Source organism: Chionomys nivalis, chromosome 1 (assembly GCF_950005125.1).
Source record: "Chionomys nivalis chromosome 1, mChiNiv1.1, whole genome shotgun sequence".
Classification (NCBI taxonomy): domain Eukaryota; kingdom Metazoa; phylum Chordata; class Mammalia; order Rodentia; family Cricetidae; genus Chionomys; species Chionomys nivalis.
This window is the reverse complement of record NC_080086.1, coordinates 21,198,947-21,222,581: the sequence shown is the minus strand read 5'-3', so window position 1 is coordinate 21,222,581 and position 23,635 is coordinate 21,198,947. Positions and strand designations below refer to the sequence as shown.

General features: G+C 38.9%; 1 protein-coding gene and 1 pseudogene across 1 annotated transcript; both read left to right on the top strand.

Annotated features, from left to right (window-relative positions):
- Window positions 1-524: 524 nt before the first annotated feature.
- On the top strand, window positions 525-17,852 carry LOC130885812 (killer cell lectin-like receptor subfamily B member 1F). Its single transcript, XM_057787601.1, has 6 exons — window positions 525-609; window positions 4,218-4,316; window positions 7,305-7,379; window positions 14,317-14,471; window positions 14,810-14,925; window positions 17,708-17,852. The coding sequence occupies exons 1-6, from the start codon at window positions 525-527 to the stop codon at window positions 17,850-17,852; spliced, it is 675 nt and encodes a 224-aa protein (XP_057643584.1).
- A 105-nt stretch (window positions 17,853-17,957) lies between these two features.
- LOC130885790 (nuclear factor erythroid 2-related factor 2-like) lies at window positions 17,958-23,418 on the top strand (annotated as a pseudogene).
- Window positions 23,419-23,635: the final 217 nt, after the last annotated feature.

The window sequence follows — 23,635 nt, the reverse complement described above, 5'->3', positions numbered from 1 at the left end:
ACGTGTGCTTCCCTCCTCACTGATTTTCCTATTGTGTCAGTCATGCGTTTCTTTTAATTATTAATTTTTACAAATCCACATTCACATTTTCATTTCCACATTTCACAGATTCCTTCACAGCAGGAATGTTTCAGGAGGGTTTTATAGCTTCAATTCTTGTCAAATAGAAAAGACGACTTTCACATGTTTTTATTTTCACGACATGGCGCAGAACATTTCCTGGGAGTGCCGTGGGGAGGAGTCCTCAAATTTTAATTCGATATTGATTGCTTTGTTTGCTTGTGCCGGGGAAAAGTAACTGAAGACAGATGATTGAAGGAAGAAGAACCAGAAGTTCTGTTTGAAAGGTAAGAACTTGGAAACCATGTGATCACAGTGGACCCCATGTTCAGTAACTGTGGAAAAAACCCTTAGCTTCAAGTGTGGGTGAGTGTGGGCGCAGAGCAGAGTGCTCACAGAGGATTTCCTTTTGTCATTTGACCTCACAGAACTTGTCTGTTCACAATTTACATCTCAAACCGACAATGGACCCATGGAGAGTCTGTGGCGATGCAAAGACCTTGAGGACCCCAAGGCACAAGCGTGCATCAACCCCATCTCTTCCCCCAGGTAAGTACTTGGATATATTCTAGAATTAAGATTCCCATATGTTTCAGTTTTAACAGTTTTGCTTGGGATGGTGAGATGAGTCTTCAGGCAAATCACTTGCTCCAAATACCTGACATCCAGAGTTCAATTCCCAATACCTTTGGTGGAAGAGAATCATCTCCTGAAAGTTGTTCTCTGACCTCTACACCTAGTGTGGCATCCATATGCCTGCAGTCACACAGGCACACACACACACACACACCTGCAGTTACATGCACACTCATACTCTCTCACACACACAATACTCTCTCTGTCACACACCCACACTAATGAATTAAAAAGTTATTTCTCTGAAGCTGTGCTATTCTTAGTATTGTTGATTAGTGTAGGACAGCTTGCCTGTAGACAACTACAACATCGGGAAGAAAAAGCATACGCACTGCCATTTTGTATGACTAGCCTTCATGAAACGTGAATAGGGCTTCTCCTATTCAGTGTTAGTCAAGACGCCGAAGAAATAATATTTTTCACATACAAACAGAAAAATGTGTTTAGAGACACTGCAGACTTGTCCATTCTAGTACAGAACAAACACTTGAACTCAGCCGTACTGCAGTTGCACCCCTGGCAGTCAGCATTGGATAAACCAGCCCTCTCTTCTAGAGAATTCAGTAATTGGAGTGAAAGCATGTGGAAGACTGAGGTAATGCTCAGAGAATAACATGGCAGAGGGAGGTAGAAACTGAGGTAGAAAATGTATCAAATTTTCATGAGAAACTATTGCATTCTATGATCTAATTGACCTTACTAATATCAATAACATTGCAACAGTTTCAATTTGACATTATTTCTACATGTTGGAAGCTATGTGATTATCAACATTTTAGGATTTTGGATTAGGAACTATTAAATTATAAAACTTAAAGTAAAAACAAAAACAAAAAACAGCAATAAAAAAGAAAAGTGTGTTTATAGAGTTATGTACTGTGAACAATCATCGATGGTACTGGTCATTCAAAAATATAATCTATTGCTTTGGACAAACCTCTCATAGTTATTATATAATAGGATGATGCCATGAAGGAAAACATTGCATTGACAGGCTTTGAACTCTGCCACAAGGAATCAATAGAGCTATCATGTTACTGTTCTTCCTGAAATTTTAGTCACTTTTCTGTGTAGTAATTAAAGTCTGTCAGTTATTTCAGTGTTATGTAAAAATTAATGACAATGTTTAAAATGTGATGTATAGTATGGCATAATCTGTGTGAGATACAACTGCCCATTACTCTAATTATATCATTGGATATATAGCTCTCCTGATATGAGGTGTTGTGTCCTGAGGTTAGCTCAGAGTATACAGACTTGCTTTTCCCTCCCTTTATCTCTCCTTCTGTCCCTCCTTCCCATTCTCCCTTCCCTCCTTCTTCTTTCCCTCCTTACCTTTCTCCCTCATTCCTTCCTTTGCTTTTTGCTCCCCTATTTCCTTCTCTTCTTTCTTAAAGGAAGTACGTATGTATTTAGGAAAAATTGTCTTTATTTATGCACCCAAACTTCAAAAGCCAAATCACTTGGTGATTTTAAAGCAAGCTAATAATTTTTTAAGAAATCAGGAAAACAGAGTCTTCAAATCTGCTTCTTTGTCATTGTCACATCAGGGGCAGGGGAAAGTGGAGGCTTTGACACTTCTGGGAGGATTCTTTTTGCTGGCATGATAGGAAGAAACATGCTTTTATTTTCCTGTGTTCAAGCCTAGCAAAATGATGGGGAAGGCCTTGTTTAAATGGATATGAGAAAATGAAGGTTGAGAAAGACAATGAGATTTCCTCAACACTACCATCCATGATTCCAAATCAAGAGACTAGAAAATTTGTTCACCCTAATTATGATTATTATCCTACAAAGCATTAGTTTGGACATGAACCCAAAGGACAAAAGCAGTAGAATAAAGCCAGAGCAAAGCCCGTGAAGGGAAAACACTGACTCTGTAGTGAAGGAAATGAAACAGCCTTGACCAATTAGCTAAACAGCTCAAAACTGCAGGTAATTCATAGCATGGTGATTAGATCTCCCAGTGAACCAACAAACAAATACAGAAAGAGGTACATGGGCAGTGACCTGCTTTGTAGCCAAATGATCAAAAGTTTGCTTTGATAGTAGGATGGCTAAAAAGGTGCACAGAGATCATGCATTCACTCAGAAATGAGCCCCTAAATGTGTCAAGCACTGTTCTGGATGATGATGATCATCTTAGAAGCTGTAGGTAATCTGGAGATTATCTAAAGCACACAGGGATAAGCACGCAGGTCCTGTGCAAATAACACATTTTATAGAAGAGATTTGATCTCATATGCAGAGGTTTTCTAAGCAATCTTCTGTGGACAGTGAGCAATGCTCTGTGGTCAAAGGTGACACAAGATTGTCACGGAAGGAAACACACAGGCCTTGAGCCTGAGGAATGAGATACTGTGCTGTCATTTCTGCCTTGTTGTGTTACAGGACAAGGTTCCTAGAGATACTAGAAATATGAGGAGACTAGTGTATTTAAAACAGCCTAGAATTTCTCCTGAACACTAGTATAGCATAGAGTGACAGTCCATTAAATAAGCCTAACGAGTCATGTTTCTTGTTTTGTATTTGTGTATTATTTCATATTTCTGCCTTTTCTCACTCTTTCTACTCTTGAAATCCAATTCTTGTAAAATACAGAAAACTTCATGCAGTCATTATTTTGATGATTTTTACAAAGTCTAGTATTAAGAACACTCATATTTTAAATTTTCATTATATAACATTAAATAATGCAGTACAACATAATATTGGATGTAAACATAATTTTTTGGGACACCAACTCACAAAAAAATGACTTGGAGACTTCTTATTATTTTGAAATATTGTCCTATAGCTTATGCTTGTTCCTAACTGGCTCTTATAACTTAAATTAACCCATTTATATTAACCTATGTTTTTGCCTCATGGCTTTTTACCTCTCTCTCATCTTACATCTTCTGTTTCCTCTCTGTCTGACTGGTGTCCCTGCTCTTCTTCTTCCCCAAGTCCACTCTGTACCCAGAAGTCCCACCTAACCCCTTCTTGACTAGCTAGTGGCCATTCAGCTTATTACTAAACCAATCATAAGGCACCTTAGCTAGAGACATATCTTTACAGTGTACACAAATATTCCATAATTTTCTTTTAAGGCTTGGATCTAGCATCATCTCACAGGAAAACCTGCCATGATCACTCTGCTTGACATGATGCTATCTCCAAAGGCAAAATCTTAATTTCCATTTAAGTGTTTCCTTGTTGGCATCCAGCATGTTATGGTCTCTGAGGCAGGTGTTAATATCTCACTGACTCTGCACCTACAGTCAGAAACCCTACAAGGAAAAGGACTCTCTCTCTCTCTCTCTCTGTCTCTGCACATGCATGCACACACACGTGTGTGTGTTTGTAAAACAGTACACATAGAGTGTAGCACTAACTCCAGTTTTAGTCAATCTACTAGGAATGCAGAAAAGAGCCTTTGAAGTTAAGGTGTCTTATGTAGTTGCAAGACCACCTTTGATTTTTATCTCATGTATCTGTTCTCGAGTGGATTTAACAAGTGTTTATGTTGCACTTCTTAGATACCTATCAATGCCAGCACTGGCATCCGTTGGTTTTGAAACTCGGCTGTGCTGGGCTGATCCTTCTTTTCTTGAGCCTGATTGGACTCAGTGTCTTAGGTAAGTGAAGTAAGAGCCTTAGCTTCAGAATTTTCCCTCATAAACTTATAAGTCTTCTTCACAGCATTTCACCTCCTTGAGACTAGGGGGAAGGTCAATGACATTGAAAGCTACAGGACAACATTCCTTGTCCACTATAGAAACTTCACATTGTTTCCATACTTCTCAATTTTCCTGAGAAACATGGGGTATGCCATATGTGTATCTAGAACTGCAGAAGAATATGTCACAAGTGTGACAAAAATGTGAAAAAAATCAAGGAAACCAAAATGTCCCCATATTTAGCTTATTACATACCTCCACCTTCTCTTGCGATGGGAGTGATTGAAGAAGTGCAAACTCAGGTGTGACTGTGAGCACCCACAGTTTGACCAGTCAATCAGACCATATGCAACCTCAGAGCTGCCATGTATTCTGTGCTTTTCTGGCTCATATATCCCGTCTCCCCGCTTGTCTCTTATTCCAGTTTGGTGATATTTTTTCTCAATCTATATGCTCATATTTTTTGAAATAATTTAATTTTCTGAAGTGAGAAATACTGCTTTTCCGCAGCACAGTGGCTGTTCCTTAACCTACCAATGCCTCAGCTGCTAACTACACCTTGGCAATTATCACCTCACTTTTGAGGGTGTGACCCAGGGGAACTTTCATGTCCCACTGTCCACCTTTGCCACTACCTTAGCCACCTCCATGAAGGGAGGCAAATGTTGCTTTTGACTAAGACTTTATCTTTTTATTTTCCAATGAAGATTTTGGAGTCAGATGCTGGCATGAAACCTGTTAGCTCAGAGAGGCAGAGAAAGTAGATGCCTCATCTTCCTTCTCTGCTGTTTGCTGTGGAAAATTTCTGTATACTATGTGAACATTTGTCACCATGACTGGTTTAATAAAGAGCTGAATGGCCAAAGCTAGGCAGGAAGAGGTTAGGTGGAACTTCTTGGGGGCAGAGAGGTCTCAGGGAAGAAAAAAGTCAAAGTCACCAGACAGATGAGGAGGAAACAGGATGGACAGTACAGAGTAAAGGTTACCGAGTCTCACTAAAAATTGCAGATTAAAAAATATTCAGGAATCTCTTTATGAAGGGAAAAAGGGTGTATTTTATATGAGATGATGGAATAAAAGGGTAGATTGTTGTGTCTACATTTGAATAACCACTAGTCTCAAATATTTTACATTAGTATGGATTTTTGTATGTTGATACAAAGTCAAGTTTATTTTAGTTATACTGTATATATTTTTCTACTATTGTTTAAGGTATTATCTCTATACATTTCATTTAAAAACATAATGTAAAGTATTAGTTCTTGAAAGCTATTTATGATAATAAAAAAAGACAGGTTAATAGTCATATATAACAATCAAACTTATAATCAAGTTAAGTATAGTTTCAAGATCATACAGAGATATTTTAGATAGATAAGTGATCTTCAAACACTTCAAAGATCTATTAGAATATGCATTTAAAATGTTTTAATAGCATAAGGCTTTTCATGACAGTGAGACACACCTACTCCTGGCAACAATAATTTACTTCAAAAGAGGATGATGGGCATAGAAGAACCTTCATATGGAGTTTGTTTTTTTGTGGTCAAAGCTAGCCATTTGGGCAAGAAACTGTCGTTGCCCTGACTTCTGACATTATGCTGCCCAAACTGGACAAGCAGGACACAAAAGAAAGCAACTGACAAATGTTGCCAAGATAGGATAGGACAGTCCTTCAAAAATTCTTGCTTCACAGGAAAAGTCTGTCAAATATTCTAGGCTTGTAGGCCAAAGATGAATACCCAATGTTATACAGGAACCTTGGATGACTGTCTAGGCCGCCAGCTGTTTCTGTCATTTCAATAGGTTTGAAAATTGCTTGGTCTGTACCTCTTGTTTCTTCAGGTAATATTATATCCTTCTTGGGCCTCTGACAGAGTTGAAGAGTAGATAGTTATAGTTACAGTTTTCTTTCTTACCAAATTCAATGAAGACACTCACAAAAGAGGTATAAAATGTATAAGGTTGAGAGACATAAAAGCTTAAATTGTTTATCAAAAAATGTTTTGAGGTCCAAAAAGATAGTTTTCAGATGGTAATACAAGTTATGATAGAAAATGGTTTAGATATAAAACTTTAAATTCATCAAGATAAGATGCATTTATCAAGATAAGATAGGGCATTTTCTTCAAATATGCCAAATACAAATGGACTGAACATTGTGTATGCAGTTCTTACCTGATAATTGTTCTTATTATTTATAGTTTTAGTATGTTAGAATTAAGATTTTTCCCTTTTATTTAGACAAAAGGGTTAAATGTTGTGGAATATTCCTTTACATTGTGTGAATGTGTCACTGTGACATATTGATTGGTTTAATAAAGAGCTGAATTGCCAATAGCTAGGCAGGAAGAGGTTAGGTGGGAATTCTGGGGACACGAGGTCTTGGGGATGAAGAAAGATAGAGTCACAAGACAGACACAGAGAAAACAAGATGAACATCACAGAGTAAAGGCCATGTTAAAAAACAATATCAGATTTAAAAATGTGAGCTAATTTAAGTTATAAGAACTAGTTAGGAACAAGCCTAAGCTAAGACAGAGTTCTCATAATTAATAATAAGTCTGCATGTCATTATTTGTGTGCCAGTGGCCCAAAGAAAAAGCCTGCTACAGCTATTGTCCCAGCAATAGTTTCTCCTACACCAACTGAAACAAAATCTTCTCCACTAAGATGTGGTTCCTCCCTTCTACTTCCTATGCCTCTGTCTGTCTGTCTGTCTGTCTGTCTGTCTGTCTCTCTCCTCCTGACTTTCCCTAACTTTCTGTGGTTATTTCTAGTCAACTGGTTATTTGGTCCACCTCTTGACCTACAGTTAATTTTATTTAAACAATTTAATCTTTGTGTTCACAGTATGATCAAATATCCTGCGACAGAGAAATAGAATACATATCCCACCATGTGTTTCAGTATTTAATTCTTTCTATGTGTTTTCTTATTTAATAGTGCGATTCTTAGTGCAAAAATCACCAACAGAAAAATACAGTGTGACTGCTCAAGAGAACAGGACTGAATCAACAGGTAATTGTGTGGCTTGAATTTCCTGAGAATAAGAGGTGATTTTTGATATATACTGTGAGTTGCTTCAGTCAAAGTTCACAATAGCCCTCCATGAATCATTATATCACTATGTTTTTTTTTTTTTTCTGAGAAAACAGCCATAAAATGTTAGGAACTCATGAAGAGTCACACAGTTTATAATTATTATTTTTTTTAGAGAAAATATTTTTCTTTTATTTATTTTTTAATTGTAATTTTTTTAATTGAAAAAGAAATTTCGGCCTCCTCCCAGCCTCCCATTTCCCTCCCCCTCCTCCCATTCCTCTTTCCTTTCCTCCACACCTTTCCCCCTCCTTCTCCAGTCCAAAGAGCAGTCAGGGTTCCCTGCACTGTGGAAAGTCCAAGGTCCTCCCCCCTCCATCTAGGTCTAGGAAGGTGAGCATCCAAACTGGATAGGCTCCCACAAAGCCAGAACATGAAGTAGGATCAAAACCCAGTGCCATTGTCTTTGGCTTCTCATCAGCCCTCATTGTCTGCCGTGTCCAGAGAGTCCGGTTTTATCCCATACTTTTTCAGTCACAGTCCAGCTGGCCTTGGTGAGCTCCCAATAGATCAGTCCCTCTGTCTCAGTGGGTGGGTGCACCCCTCACGGTCCTGACTTCCTTGCTCATGTTCTCCCTCCTTCTGCTCCTCATTGGGACCTTGGGAGCTCATTCCGGTGCTCCAATGTGGGTCTCTGTCTCTATCTCCATCCATCGCCAGATGAAGGTTCTATGGTGATATGCAAGATATTCATCAGTATGGCTATAGGATAGGGCCATTTCAGGTTCCCTATCCTTAGCTGCCCAAGAAATTAACTGGGGACATCCCCCTGGGCACCTGGGAGCCCCTCTGGGTTCAAGTCTCTTGTCTACCCTAAGATGGCTCTTTTAATTAAGATATATGCTTCCCTGCTCCCATATCCATCCTTCCTTTATCCCAACCATCCCAATTCCCCAAGATCCCCACATCCTCCCCTTCTCACTTTTCTCTCCCCATCTCCCCTTATCCCTATCCCACCCACCCTCAAGATCCCAATTTTTTGCTCGGCAGTCTTGTATACTTCCCATATCCAGGAGGATAGCTATGTGTTTTTCTTTGGGTTCACCTTCTTATTTAGCTTCTTTAGGATCACAAATTATAGACTCAATGCCCTTTATTTATGGCTAGAAACCAATTATGAGTGAGTACATCCCATGTTCATCTTTTTGGGTCTGGGACACCTCACTGAGGATAGTGTTTTCTATTTCCATCCATTTGCATGCAAAATTCAAGAAGTCATTGTTTTTGACTGCTGAGTAGTACTCTAATGTGTATATATTCCATACTTTCTTCATCCATTCTTCCATTGAAGGACATCTAGGTTGTTTCCAGGTTCCGGCTATTACAAACAATGCTGCTATGAACATAGTTGAACAAATGCTTTTGTCATATGATAGGGCATCTCTTGTGTATATTCCCAAGAGTGGTATTGCTGGGTCCTGGGGTAGGTTGATCCCGAATTTCCTGAGAAACCACCACACTGATTTCCAAAGTGGTTGAACAAGTTTGCATTCCCACCAGCAATGGATGAGGGTACCCCTTCCTCCACAACCTCTCCAGCAAAGGCTATCATCGGTGTTTTTGATTTTAGCCATTCTGACAGGTGTAAGATGATATCTCAATGTTGTTTTGATTTGCATTTCCCTTATCGCTAAGGAGGTTGACCATGACCTTAAGTGTCTTTTGGCCATTTGAACTTCTTCTGTTGAGAATTCTCTGTTCAGTTCAGTGCCCCATTTTTTAATTGGGTTAATTAGCATTTTAAAGTCTAGTTTCTTGAGTTCTTTATATATTTTGGAGATCAGACCTTTGTCTGTTTCAGGGTTGGTGAAGATCTTCTCTCAGTCAGTGGGTTGCCTTTTTGGCTTAGTGACAGTGTCCTTTGCTTTACAGAAGCTTCTCAGTTTCAGGAGGTCCCATTTATTCAATGATGCCCTTAATGTCTGTGCGGCTGGGGTTATACATAGGAAGCGATCTCCTGTGCCCATATGTTGTAGGGTGCTTCCCACTTTCTCTTCTATCAGGTTCAGTGTGTTCAGATTGATATTGAGGTCTTTGATCCAATTGACTTGAGTTTTGTGCATGGTGATAGATATGGGTCTATTTTCATTCTTCTACAGGTTGACATCCACTTGTGCCAGCACCATTTGTTGAAGATGCTTTCTTTCTTCCATTGTATACTTTTAGCTCCTTTATCGAAAATGAGGTGTTCATATGTTTGTGGGTTAAAATCCTGGTCTTCTATACGATTCCATTTGTTGACTTCTCTGTTTTTATGCCAATACCAAGCTGTTTTCATTACTGTAGCTCTGTAATAGAATTTGAAGTCAGGGATGGTAATGCCTCCAGAAGTTCCTTTATTGTATAAGATTGTTTTGGCTATTCTGGGTTTTTTGTTTTTCCATATAAAGTTGATTATTATCCTCTCAAGATCTGTGAAGAATTTTGATGGGATTTTAATGGGGATTGCATTGAATCTATAAATTGCCTTTGGTAGAATTGCCATTTTTACTATGTTGATCCTCCCAATCCAAAAGCCAGGGAGATACTTCCATTTTCTGGTATCCTCTTCATTTTCTTTCTTCAATGCCTTAAAGTTCTTGTCAAATAGATCTTTCACTTCCTTGGTTAGAGTTACCCCAAGATATTTTATGCTGTTTGTGGCTATCGTGAAAGGTGATGCTTCTCTGATTTCCCTCTCTGCATCCATATCTTTTGTGTATAGGAGGGCAACTGATTTTTTGGAGTTGATCTTGTATCCTGCTACATTACTAAAGGTGTTTATCAGCTGTAGGCTTTCTTTGGTCGAGTTTTTGGGGTCACTTATGTACACTATCATATCATCTGCAAATAATGAAAGTTTAATTTCTTCCTTTCCAATTCGAATCCACTTGATCCTCTTATGTTGTCTTATTGCTATTTCTAGAACTTCAAGCACTATATTGAAGAGGTATGGAGAAAGTGGACAGCCTTGTCGTGTTCCTGATTTTAGTGGGATGGCTTTGAGTTTCTCTTTGATTAATTTGATGTTAGTTGTCGGCTTGCTGTAAATAGCTCTTATTATATTTAGGTGTGACCCTTGTATCCCTAATCTCTCCAAGACTTTTATCATAAATTGATGTTGAAGTTCCCAAATGCTTTTTCAGCATCTAATGAAACGATCATATGGTTTTTTTCTTTCAGTTTATTTATATGATGGATTACATTGATAGATTTTCATGTGTTGAACCAGCCCTGCATCTCTGGGATGAAGCCTACTTGATCATAATGGATAATTTTTCTAATGTGTTCTTGGATTCAGTTTGCTAGTATTTTATTGAGGATTTTTGCGTCGATGTTCATGAGTGAGATTGGCCTGTAATTCTCTTTCTTGGTTAAGTCTTTGTGTGGTTTTGGTATCAGAGTAACTGTAGCTTCATAGAAGGAATTTGGCAATGACTCTTCTGTTTCTATATTGTGAAATACATTAAGGAGTATAGGTATTAGATCTTCTTGGAAGTTCTGATAGAATTCTGCATTGAAACCATCTGGTCCTGAACTTTTTTTCGTAGGGAGGTTTTTGATAACAGCTTCTAATTGTTCGTGGGTAACAGGTCTATTTAGATTGTTCATCTGGTCCTAGTTTAACTTTGGTATATGGCATTTGTCTAAAAAAGTGTCCATTTCTTTTACATTTTCCAGTTTTGTGGCATACAGGCTTTTGTAGTAAGCTCTAATGATTCTCTGAATTTCCTCTGTGTCTGTGGTTATGTCCCCCTTTTCATTTCTAATCTTATTAATTTGCGTGTTCTCTCTCTGACGTTTGATTAGTTTGGATAGGGGTTTATCAATCTTGTTGATTTTCTCCAGGAACCAGCTTTTTGTTTCATTGATTCTTTGGATTGTTTTCTGTGTTTCTATTTTGTTGATTTCAGCCCTCAGTTTGATTATTTCCAGTCTTCTACTCCTCCTAGGTGAGTCTGCTTCTTTTTTTTTTTTAGAGCTTTCAGGTGGGCTGTTAAGTCTCCAACGCGTGCTTTCTCTATTTTCTTTAAGTGGACACTTAGTGCTATGAACTTTCCTTTTAGGACTGCTTTCATAGTGTCCCATAAGTTTGAGTATGTTGTTTCTTTATTTTCATTGAATTCAAGGAAGACTCTAATTATTTTCTTTATTTCTTCCTTGATCCAGTTGTGATTCAGTAGTTTACTGGTCAGTTTCCATGAGTTTGTAGGCTTTCTGGGGGTAGCATTGTTGTTGAATTCTAACTTTAATCCATGGTGATCCGATACGACAGAGGTGGTTACTAATATCTTTTTGTAACTGTGGAAGTTTGCTTTGTTACCGAGTATGTGGTCAATTTTCGAGAAGGTTCCATGAGCTGCAGAGAAGAAGGTATATTCTTTCCTATTTGGGTGGAATGTTCTATAGATGTCTGTTAAGTCTATTTGATTCATTACTTGCATTAATTCTCTTATTTCTCTGTTAGGTTTCTGTCTGATTGACCTGTCCATTGATGAGAGAGGAGTGTTAAAGTCTCCTACTATTAGTGTGTGCGGTTTTATGACTGCCTTGAGTTTCAGTAATGTTTCTTTTATATAAGTGGGTGATTTTATATTAGGGGCATAAATATTCAGGATTGAGACTTCATCCTGTTGAATTGTTCCTGTTATGAGTATAAAATGTCCCTCTCCATCTCTTCTGATTGATTTTAGTTTGAAGTCAACTTTGTTAGAAATTAGTATGGCCACACCTGCTTGTTTCTTAGGTCCATTTGCTTGATAAGCCTTTCCCAGCCCTTTACTCTGAGTAGATGCCTGTCTTTGTGGTTGAGGTGTGTTTCTTGTAAACAGAAGAATGTTGGATCCTGTTTTCGTATCCAATCTCTTAGTCTGTGCCTTTTTATAGGTGAGTTGAGTCCATTGACATTAAGCGATATTAATGACCACTGGTTGTTAACTCTGGTCACTTTTTTGGTAGTAGAGTTTGTGTGTTTCCCTTCTTCGGGTTGTGCTGGTGAAGGGTCTCTAGATGTCTGAGTTATTGTGGGCATTGTTGGACTCCTTGGTTTGTGATCCCTTCTATTACTTTCTGTAAGGCTGGATTTGTGGCTATGTATTGTTTAAATTAGTTTTTATCCTGGAAAATTTTGTTTTCTCCATTTATAGTGAACGAAAGCTTGGCTGGATATAGTAGTCTGGGATTCCTTGCATCCATGGTCTCTTAGTTTCTGCAGTACCTCTATCCAGGACCTTCTGGCTTTCATGGTTTCCATAGAGAAGTCAGGTGTAAGTCTGATAGGTTTACCTTTATAAGTAACTTGGCCTTTTTCCTTTGCAGCTCTTAATATTATTTCTTTATTCTGTATGCTTTGTGTTTTGATTATTATATGGCGAGGGGATTTTTTTTTGATCCAGTCTATTCAGTGTTCTGTATGCTTCTTGAACCTTCATAGGTATGTCTTTCTTTAGGTTGGGAAAGTTTTCTTCTATAATTTTATTAAATATATTTTCTGGACCATTGAGCTGCACTTCTTCTACTTCTTCTACTCCTATTATTCTTAGGTTTGGTCTTTTTATTGTGTCCCAGATTTCTTGAATATTTTGTGATGAGAGTTTGTTGGATTTGCTGTTTTCTTTGATCAGCGTGTTTATTTTCTCTATGGTATCTTCAGAATCTGAGACTCTTCTATCTCTTGTATTCTGTTGGTTATGCTTGTTTCTGTAGTCTCTATTTCTTTACCTGGATTTTCCATGTCCAGCTGGTCCTCTGTTTGTGTTTTCTTCCTTCCCTCCATTTCAGTTTTCAAGTCTTGAACTGTTTCCATTATCTGTTTGATTGTTTTTCCTTGGTTTCCTAGGGTATCATTCACTGATTTACTCAATTCTTCAAACTTTCTGTTATTCTTCTCATCCATTTCTATAAGGGCGTTTTTTACATGCTATTTAAGGGCCTCTATCACTTTCATAAAGTCAGTTTTTTCTACTTCTTCTTGATTAAGGTGTTCATGTCCCCTTGTAAGGTTACTGGGTTCTGGTGGTTTCATGTTGTGTTTCAGATTGTTGGGTGAATTCTTGCATTGGCGCTTTCCCATCTCTTCCTCCGAATGCTTCCCTATGGATCTTCTTTTACAGGATCAGGTCTCCTTGCCCACTGATGTACCTTCCCAGTGATGGCACTCCCCAGTGATAGCTCTCCTGGTGTCTAGATCAGATCTCCGTACTGCTTGGGTAGCTCGTAAACAAAGGGCCTACCTTGCTTGGTGCAGGCAGGCTATTGAGACAAAGGAACTACTGCCCAACCAGTTGCCCTCACAATTCGGTCTCAGCGCCTGAACAGGCTGAGCTGGGTGATGTTATGTGCCCAAAGAGGGGAGGGAGGCCGAAGGGGGGGTTCTGGATGCAAGCTGAGTGGGATAGGAAGAGAGAGGCAGTATCCAGGGATTATAGCCCCTGCAGGAAGACCAGAAAGTATAGGGGGGATGAGGAATGTCTGAGTTCCCTGTCCCGGGCTGCTGCCACGGGTCAGAAACTCACTCACCCCAGTGATGGCTCCAGTTTATAATTATTGATGCTGGGAACTGCATTGAAGCTGTGTGACCTTGATATCTCTCATCTTAGTCCCTTGACCATGCTGCTGACACATATGATCCTTAATAGGCAGACATCAAGTTAAAAGTGAAATATTTGATTATTTTAAGGAACACGCTGTACAGTTTACTTTGAAGTTAATTAATAAAAACAAAATATAAAATGAATCCTTTGCCATTAATAATGATTCCTTGCCATATGAGAGCATTGATCTTGTTCCAGCATGAGCTAATGAAGCAACTACTATGTGGAGCTGTCATGTATCAGAAACAGGACTGAAATAGAACATATCTTGTTTTTCACTCTAGGAAGATCAGTCATACTAAAGTGTCCGAGAGACTGGCATCCATACCGGGATAAATGCTTACATCTTTCTCAAACTTCTGGACCTTGGCCTGAAGGTCTAACTTATTGCTCTGTGAAAGAAGCCACTTTGCTGCTCATTGAAAATGAAGAAGAATTGGTAAATTGCTCAGTAGAACATAAAACACTTTCATTAAGCTATGTTGATACCTCTGGACTTTAACCAACTGTCTATGCTAAGGAAGTGGAGACTTAGATTTTAAATATCTTGTAATCTGAAAGACTAATTGGATTTATTATTTAATAACTGAATATAGTGTGATGAGTCTATTAAAAGTATAAATATATAGAGATGAATTTCACAAAGAAGAGAAAATTTTACTGCTGGGGAGTTAGGATAGACTTGAAATAGAAGTAACAGTTTTAGAAGGTTGGCAGAAAAAAGTAAGTCACAACTAAACTTTGTGAATTAAGTCTTTCTTTCTGTTTTGATTATAGAGATTCATTCATGATTTCTCAAAGAGAAAAAGACAGCAGTTTTTTATTGGACTAAATTATGTACCACCAGAGAAAACCTGGAAGTGGATAAATGGCTCCATATTAAATCCTGATTTGTAAGTATTAAAAGAGCTAATCTGAATATTCAATTTACATCCATGTCACTGAAAATTTAATTTTGTAATTTTAATTAAGTATATAAGTATTTGAGAGGGTAAGAATAGGCTGAAAAGACAGTTTCAATATTGGTTGAAATTTTTCATGTTCAAGTAGACATCAACCATTTATAAGTGTGTGTGTGTGTGAGAGAGAGAGAGAGAGAGAGAGAGAGAGAGAGAGTGTGTATTTATTTTCAATGGAATTTTAAAGGACAAGGAATAGATTAACTTTCTAGGGTTGGAGATAAAAGAGATAAAATATTTAAAAACTTCTATCTGGATTACATAGGTTTTTCTTTCTTTTCCCACTTTTCTACTTCCTACATTTACATATAATTTAAATTTTTTCTTTTATTTGTTTTATTTTATATGTGTGTGTCTGAGTGTATGTATGTGTACTATGTGCATGCAGAAGCCTACAGAAGTCAGATTCCCTGGAACTGGAGTTACAGATGGCTGTGAGCAGCCATATGGGTGCTAGAATTTGAACCTGGATCCTCTGTAAGAGCATTAAATACTGTTGACTCCTAAGTCATCTCTCTAGGCCCTTACACAGTAATTCTAAAGCAAGACTTTAGAACAAAGTTGCAGCATAGCATATCGTGAACTTTCTTTCTCTAGGCAGAATCAGAAAAAAACTGCTGTTTAAAAACATTTTCATACATAGTAGGGGTTCATTTTTGTGTGTCTCCCTCTGTGTATTTCTTTGTTGTGATATGATACAAAATGCTTACTTAATTTTGATTCATAGTAAATATATGATTATAAGTGGAGATATCTATGTAAAGCAAAGGATTTGGCTCAGTTACTGTGTGATTTTACTCTTTGGTTAAAAGGATACTCTGATTAGACAGCAGTGACCAGGTACATTTGGAAGCCATCATGCTACAATGGAAAGTGTCCGTCAAACCGGCTTTTGTTTTAACCGTACTGAAAAATGGCTCTGGGTAAAAGCTCTAGCTTTGTAAACTTCCCAGTTCAGTCCACAGAACCCACATAAAAAGCCAGATTAAGAGATGCACATCTGTATCCCTGCACTCCTGCAGAGAAATGGGAGGTGGAGACAGAAGAATCATTCAGATGCTCCTGGACCAGTGAGCCTGGAGTACACAGCTGTTGTGTGAAGGCTGCTTGTTCATATCCTGGCTTCCCAGACCCCTCGAAACAACCACACAGAAATTGTATTAATTAAATCACAGCTTGCTCCATTAGTGATAGCTTCTTATCACTAATTGGCTAACTCTTACATCTTAATTTAACCAGTTTCTATTAATCTGTGTATTACCAGGTGGCTGTAGTTTACCAGCAAAATTTTGGTATGTCTGTCTCTGGTGGCAGCTCCATGGCTTCTCCCCAACTCTGTTTTCTTTCTCCCAGCATTCAGTTTTGTTTACCCCACCGACCTCTGTTCTGCTCTGCTATAGGTCCAAAGCAGTTCTTTATCAACCAGTGGTATTCACAGCATACAGAGGGGAATCCCACATCACACATCACAGTGGCAGAAACAAGATAGAAAGGGAGGCTCCTCCCAAAATTTTCCTCTGACTTTTACACAAGCTCTGACCCTTCCTCAGTCCCTCCCTTTACCCACTCTTTCTCTCACATACACAAAGTAAATATTTATTTTAACTCCCAGAGCCCTGGTCTTCCCATAAGGAAACTTGGGGAAACAGAGGAAAAGTAAAAATTTTTCAAACAGGATTATTTTGGGAATTAAGTGAGATTATGTTAGTTCCCTCACCAGATGTCTGGCTGGTGAATCCCTGGCAATCCATCAATGAAAATAAGTCATTGATTTGAACAGATTGGCCTTAATAAAAGGATCTTGAGGACTGAAGAAAGAAGCTAATGGATGAAAAAAAATAGGGACATTTGCAGAAGCCCAGCTGACGAAAGCTCATAGTTTGATTAGCATGCTGGCCGCAAGGGTAACATCAAATTTGCTGCTTAGGGACAAGAGACTCCAAGAAGAAATGATGAGAGGCAAAGGTCAGCTGTGAGAAAACCCTGCCTACTTCCTGATAGGTGACATTCTCTGTTCAAGACAGGCTACTCTTGAGCTCACCCCTTCCTTTAATCACCCCAGAAGATGCCTGTGTCTGTGCATGACTTCTGGTCATTACCACCTCCAGTGATCCTAGGAACCCTGAGTGTGGGACTAGTGTTATGATAATGCAAAGACCCACCAGCTCTGGGTTGAGACAGGTTGGAACTCCATTTCCACATGAGTTGAGGTTCTTCTCTGCATCCAATTTGGTAGACCTACTGTGTTCACTCTGTGTGTTGAATACATTTACAGAGCACCTATTCTGTGTAAATGTTGTCATGCATCCATGCATATCTAAGTGACTTCTCCAAACAGCAACCGGTAATACACTAAACATTTAAGAAATCTGTAACTCAGTAAAATGAAGATTCTTCCCACATGGTCACATGCATGTTAGTAATAGAATGAGGAGTTTTCACCCCCTCCCAATTCCCAAACATCCTTTTTCTACATTATTACGAAGGTTCTTGCTGTTAGAGTTCTTTTCTGTGAGGGCAAAACTGAAAATTATATTATTTCTATCAGCTGTATATTTAATGTTTACATGTGTTTCTAATGTTTGTTACTGTGTTTACTATGCTTAAACACTATGTAATCTACAGCATCCTTAAAAGTCCAGAGAAAATTAATGGCTGATGTGGATAATTGTAAGAAAACCCTAAACACTAGTAGCAGCTATTCTTTGCTCTTTAGATTAAGAATCATGGGCACTGAAGAAGAAAACAGCTGTGCAGTCATCTCACAGACAGAAGTGTTTTCTGACTTCTGTTCTTCAGACAACCGCTGGATCTGCCAAAAGAAACTGAACCATGACTGCAGTCCTTGTCCTGAATCCTGATTGTGAATGACATCTCTATTCCTTTGCCTTCCACATGAGATCACTGCACTGAATTGTCAAGGCTGTCATTCCTTGGCCCTCCCAATGCAGTCAGTGACACAAAGCATGGACTCCAAAACCACTGTGACTCCTACAGATGCTCACTCCCATGACTTTATTCTGTAACCAATGTTTTTATTTTATAAATGTAAATGTGCACGGGTGCAGATGTGCCATTCTGAGAGAGGTGTTCTGTAGAAGGAAGTCCAGGACAGCAGAGGGCGCTGGAGGCCTTGTGTAGCCTTTGCTGATCTCTGTCCACGAGGTCATCTTGCAGACAGCTGCAGAAAACTGTTTGCAAAATCCCTACTCTACACTGTACTCCAAGCTATCTTACAACCTTGATTAAATGTTTGACCTTGACACCAGAGGCCCGTAGTTAAGGATCTAGGGAAGGGAAGAGTTTGATTTGATTGACACTTCCAAATTAATCAAGTCAATAATTAACTAATGTATGATATTGAGAGTGACTCTAGGTAAAATGAACTCTGTCCATGTGATGTCTCCCACACTACGGTGTTATTGTACCAGTAGACTCTGGGTAGATGCTGGGCATTGACCCTGGGCTTGCCAGTCTCCAGAGTTGTGAGACAAGAGGTCTCTTCCCCTCCAATTTCTTGTTATGGCAACAAAAAATGGACTAATACAGGGATTTGTCTCTTCCCACCATTCCAAAGGCCTTTCCATTCTAATTTTCTCATCACTTCTTTCTTCTGTACCCCTTTATAGCTTATGACATATACTGTAGAAAATATGCAGCTAAATATTTGGTTATTTTAGTATAAAATAAATGACATCTTTTCAATCTTCTTTTAGAGAAATTAAAATACATATTTATTCTGATAAATATTCTGGATGTCTGCTTTTATTTCTTACTTTCATTGGTTTTGGTTTTTTGAGACAGGGTTTCTCTGTGGAATAGCTCTGGCTGTCATGGAACTCACTTTAGAGACCAAGCTGGCCTCAGACTCACAGAAATCCACCTGTTTCTGCCTCTCGAGTGCTGGGATTAAAGGCATGTGCCACTACTCTCTGACTCAGATATCTACTATTCTAAAAAAAAGTATTGTCATATTTTCCAATGTAATAGTCTGGTATTCAAGCCTGGCCCTCTGCCAGTTACCAAACATGAGAAGAGATGAATATGTTGAGGATATGAACTAAAGGAAAACGTCCACCTTGGTGGGAATAAAAACTAACATGGTTCTTATGGAAAACAGCATGGAATTCCTCTCCTCAAAAATTAAAATGAATCCATTGCAACACTGAATAATCTCACTCTCCATATATACTGCTTAAAAATTCTGAAATGTTATAAAAATTAATTTTTAAAGTTGAAGGATCGGGGAGGTTTGCAATTTTCCAAACTTTCACTCTAAAGTAGTGTCTGTCTTTGATCTTGAGGTATGTTTCTTGCATCAATAGATAGGTCTTATCTTTTAATCTAATCTGCCAGTCTGTTTTCTTTGATTAAGGAATGAAAAGCATTGACTTTCATGCTATTATTAAAAGTTGTGTATTAGTTACTTTCATTTAGCAATATTGTTTTCTCCCCATTCATTTCTTAACCATTTTCAATCAGTGACCTCATGGGTGTGTTTATCTTCATCTTCAGGCTAAAGAATTCTGTTATATATCTTCTGTGGAGCTTTGTTGGTTGTCAAGAATTTCTTAAGATTTTTTTTTCATTTTACTTATATTCATCAGAAACATATTCAGTAGTAATGCATTAATACTTAGCTATTTGAGGCTTAAGGAATGTTTTGAATAACATTAATTAAACAGGATGCTTGTTTTTGTTAAAAAAGAGCGTTCAGGAAGTACATTCATATCCATAGTGTAAACACCCCAGTAACAGCTTTCCTTGTCTGTTGTAATAGGAATGGCGGGCTAAGTTCCTGGCACCCGTCCGCCCTCATGTCTAGCTTATGTCCCGAAATAATTACATGGAAACTATATTCTTTTAATCACTGCCTGGCCCATTAGTTTTAGCCTCTTCTTGGTTAGCTCTTACATATTGATCTAACCCATTTCTAATATTCTGTGTAGCACCACGAGCTGGCTTACCAGGAAAGATCTTAACCTGCGTCTGTCTGGAGTGAGAGAATCATGGCGACTCACTGACTCAGCTTCTTTCTCCCAGCATTCTGTTCTGTTTACTCCACCCACCTAAGGGTTAGCCTATCAAATGGGCCTAGGCAGTTTCTTTATTAATTAACCAATGAAAGCAACAGATTAGAAAGAAATCACTCCCACATTACTTGTCTAGTTTCACCAATGTTTCCTAACCATGGGGTAGCGGGAATTAGTATGTGGTGTTAGCAAATATGAATAGATGAGGGTGTGAAGAAGAATAAGACTCATGTGGGTAATTTTTTTTGGAGACATCTTACAGAATTTTGACAGTTCATGTTGAATTTTTTCTGATAGCCTTCTTTTTTCCTTCACCCATTGGATATTTTAATAATTATTTGGAAACCCAACTTTAGGTGATAAAGCCATGGCTCAGTGGTTCAGAGCACTTGTCACTGTAGAGGAAGACATCAGCTCTGCATTAGTCAGAGTTCTCTAGAACAGCAGAATTTATAGTATGATTTTCTCTTCTATATATGAAGAAAGGGGATGTATTAGAATGACTTACAGGCTATGGTTCAACAAATCCAACAATGTCTGGCTATGAATGAAAAGTCCAAAAATCCAAAGTTGGCAGTTCACAAGGCTGGATGTCTCAGCTGGTATTTGGTGGACACTGGAATAGTGAAGAAGTAGACTTTAATGCCAGTGAATAAATGGAACCACTAACAAGGCTAGAGCAAGCAGGCTAAGAGCAAAAGCTTCCTTCTTTCATATCCTTGTATAGGCTTCTCATGTGGGATTCCTCTCTGTATGTTGTGAATACCATTAGTTAATAAAGAAGCTGCTTTGGGCCCATTGTAGCAAAGAATAGCCAGAAATTCCAAGAAATAGAGATGGAAGGAGTAGGTGAAGTCAAAGAGAAGCCATGTAGCTACAGGAGACAAAGGCTGGACACCGGAAACAGATACCTGACGCTGGAAGCCAGACACCAGATGGAACTTTACTCACAGGCCACAACCATGTGGCAATACACAGATTAATAGAAATGGGTTACATTAAGATATAAGAGCTAGCAAGTAAGAAGCATGAGCTAATAGGCCAAGCACTGTTGTAATAATACAGTTTTTATGTAATTATTTTGGGTCTGGGTGGCTGGGAACAATCACACAGCTTCTGCCTATGGTCTTCCTGCAGAAGGTGTAGCCCAGATTAACATCCAAATTAAAGGCACGTGTCTTCTTGATTCAACAGTCCTGTTTAGAAGTGGATTTGCCTATTTCAAACCAAACAAAAATCTCTCATAGGTGTGCCCTCCATTTCTGGTTTGTAGTTTATTTCAGATGTACTCAAGTTGACAATGAAGAATAACTATCACATGTTACATTCCCAGAACCCACCATGGCAACCCAAACACTTGTAACTCCACAGGACTTGACACCTTCTTTTGGCTTCCTTGAGATCCTAATGCATGTGGTCTACATGTAAACAAATGTAAATCTTTAAGAAAAATTAAATCTAATTTTGTCCTCTATGGAACTGTCTATGATTATTTCAGACTGGAGGAAATTCTGTTTTCAGTGTAGTCTCACTGAATGTCCAAATTTGGATACATACTTAGCATTAAGTATATTCTGAATCTTGTTTTATTTCTATTTTCTTATTACGCTAAGTGAAATGTGGTTCTTTAGGGTCAAATGTTGCATTATTTAAACATTTCACACTACTTAACACTTACTTAGCACATAGTCAATTTGCTTGGTTGAGCTATATAATTTTCTAATTAGAATACGTGGTGGTTAGCAGACAAAAATAACCCAGGTTAATAACAAGAATGCAGCTCTGTTGAGTTGCCGTTGCCACCGCCGCACCTCAGCAGCCAGCCTAGCTTCGTAGCTTCACTGTTGGGGATCTCCAGTGCAGCGTCTGCTCTAAGCATGATGACTTGGAGTTGCCACCACCAGGACTACAGTCCCAGCAGGATGTGGATTTGATTGACATCCTTTGGAGGCAAGACATAGATCTCCGGGTAAGCTGAGAAGTGTTTGACTCAGTCAGTGACAAAAGGACTGTGAGCTGGAAAAACAGAAAAAACTTGAAAAAGAGAGACAGGAGCAACTCCAAAAGGAATAGAAGACCTTTTTCACTCAGCTACAACTGCGTGAATAGACAGGAGAATTCCTTCCAATTCAGCCAGCCCAACACATACCAACAAACAGTAGTGGATCCGCCAGCTATTCCCACATTTCCAAACCAGATGCCCTGTACTTTGAAGACTGCATGCAGCTTTTGGCAGAGATTCCCATTTGTAGGTAACCATGAGTCACTTGCCCTGGAGATCCACAGCCACGTGGAAAACCCAGTCTTCAGCAGTCTGGATCAGGCTCAGTCACTCAACAGCTCTCTGGAGACAACCATGACTGATCTAGATAGCATGCAGCAGGACATGGAGCAAATGTGGCAGGAGCTACTTTCCATTCCCCAGTTACAGTGTCTTAATACTGAAAACAAGCTGTTGGTTGAGACTTCCACTGTTCCCAGCCCAGAAGCCAACCTGACAGAAATTGACAGCAATTACCGTTTCTACTCCTCCATCCCCGTGCTGGATAAAGAAGTGGGCAGCTGCAGTCCACATTTCCTTCACGGTTTTGAAGATCCTCTCCACAGAAGATGCCAGTCAGTTCAACTCCTTGGATTCAAATCCCACATTAAACACAGATTTTGGTGATGAATTTTATTCTGCTTTTGTAGCAGAGCCCAGTGGCAGTAGCAGCATGCCTTCCTCTGCTGCCCTCAGTCATTCTTCTGGGGATCCGGTACAGCCTCTGTCACCAGCTCAAGGGCACAGTGTTCCTGTGCATGATTCGCATTGTGAAAATACAACAGCAAAAGAAAGGCCTGTGAGTACTGGTCTTCAAAAAGTCCCGTTCACAAAAGACAAACATTCAAGCCGCTTGGAGGCTCATCTCACGAGAGATGAGCTTAGGGCAAAAGCTCTCCATATCCCATTCCCTGTTGAAAAAAATCATTAACCTCCCTGTTGATGACTTCTGATGACAGGAGTTGCTCCTGTCTCTCTTTTTCAAGTTGATGTCCAAGGAGAAATTCAATGAAGCTCAGCTTGCATTAATCCGAGATGTACGCGGTGAGGTAAGAATAAAGTCGCCGCTCAGAACTGTAGAAAAATGAAACTGGAGAATATAGTACAACTGGAGCAAGACTTAGGCCACCTAAAAGATGAGCGAGAAAAGCTACTCAGAGAAAAGGGAGAAAACGACAGAAACCTCCATCTCCGAAGAGGCAGCTTAGCACCTTGTATCTTGAAGTCTTCATCATGTTACCTGATGAGGCTGGAAACCCTTACTCTCCTAGTGAATACTCCCTGCAGCAGACCAGAGACGGCAATGTGTTCCTGGTTCCCAAAAGCAAGAAGCCAGACACTAAGAAAAACTAGGTTTGGGAAGATGGGGCCTTTTTTTCTGAGCTAGTGTTTGTTTTGCACTGATAGAACTTTCTACTGTGATGTGAAATGCAGAAACACTTTATAAGTAACTATGCAGAATTTTAGCCATGGCTAGTGTAGAAATAATAGAAAATTTTATGAAGTATTAAAGTCTCAATGTTGAATCAGTTTCATTTTAACTCTGGAGTTAATTTTTTGGGGCTCATTT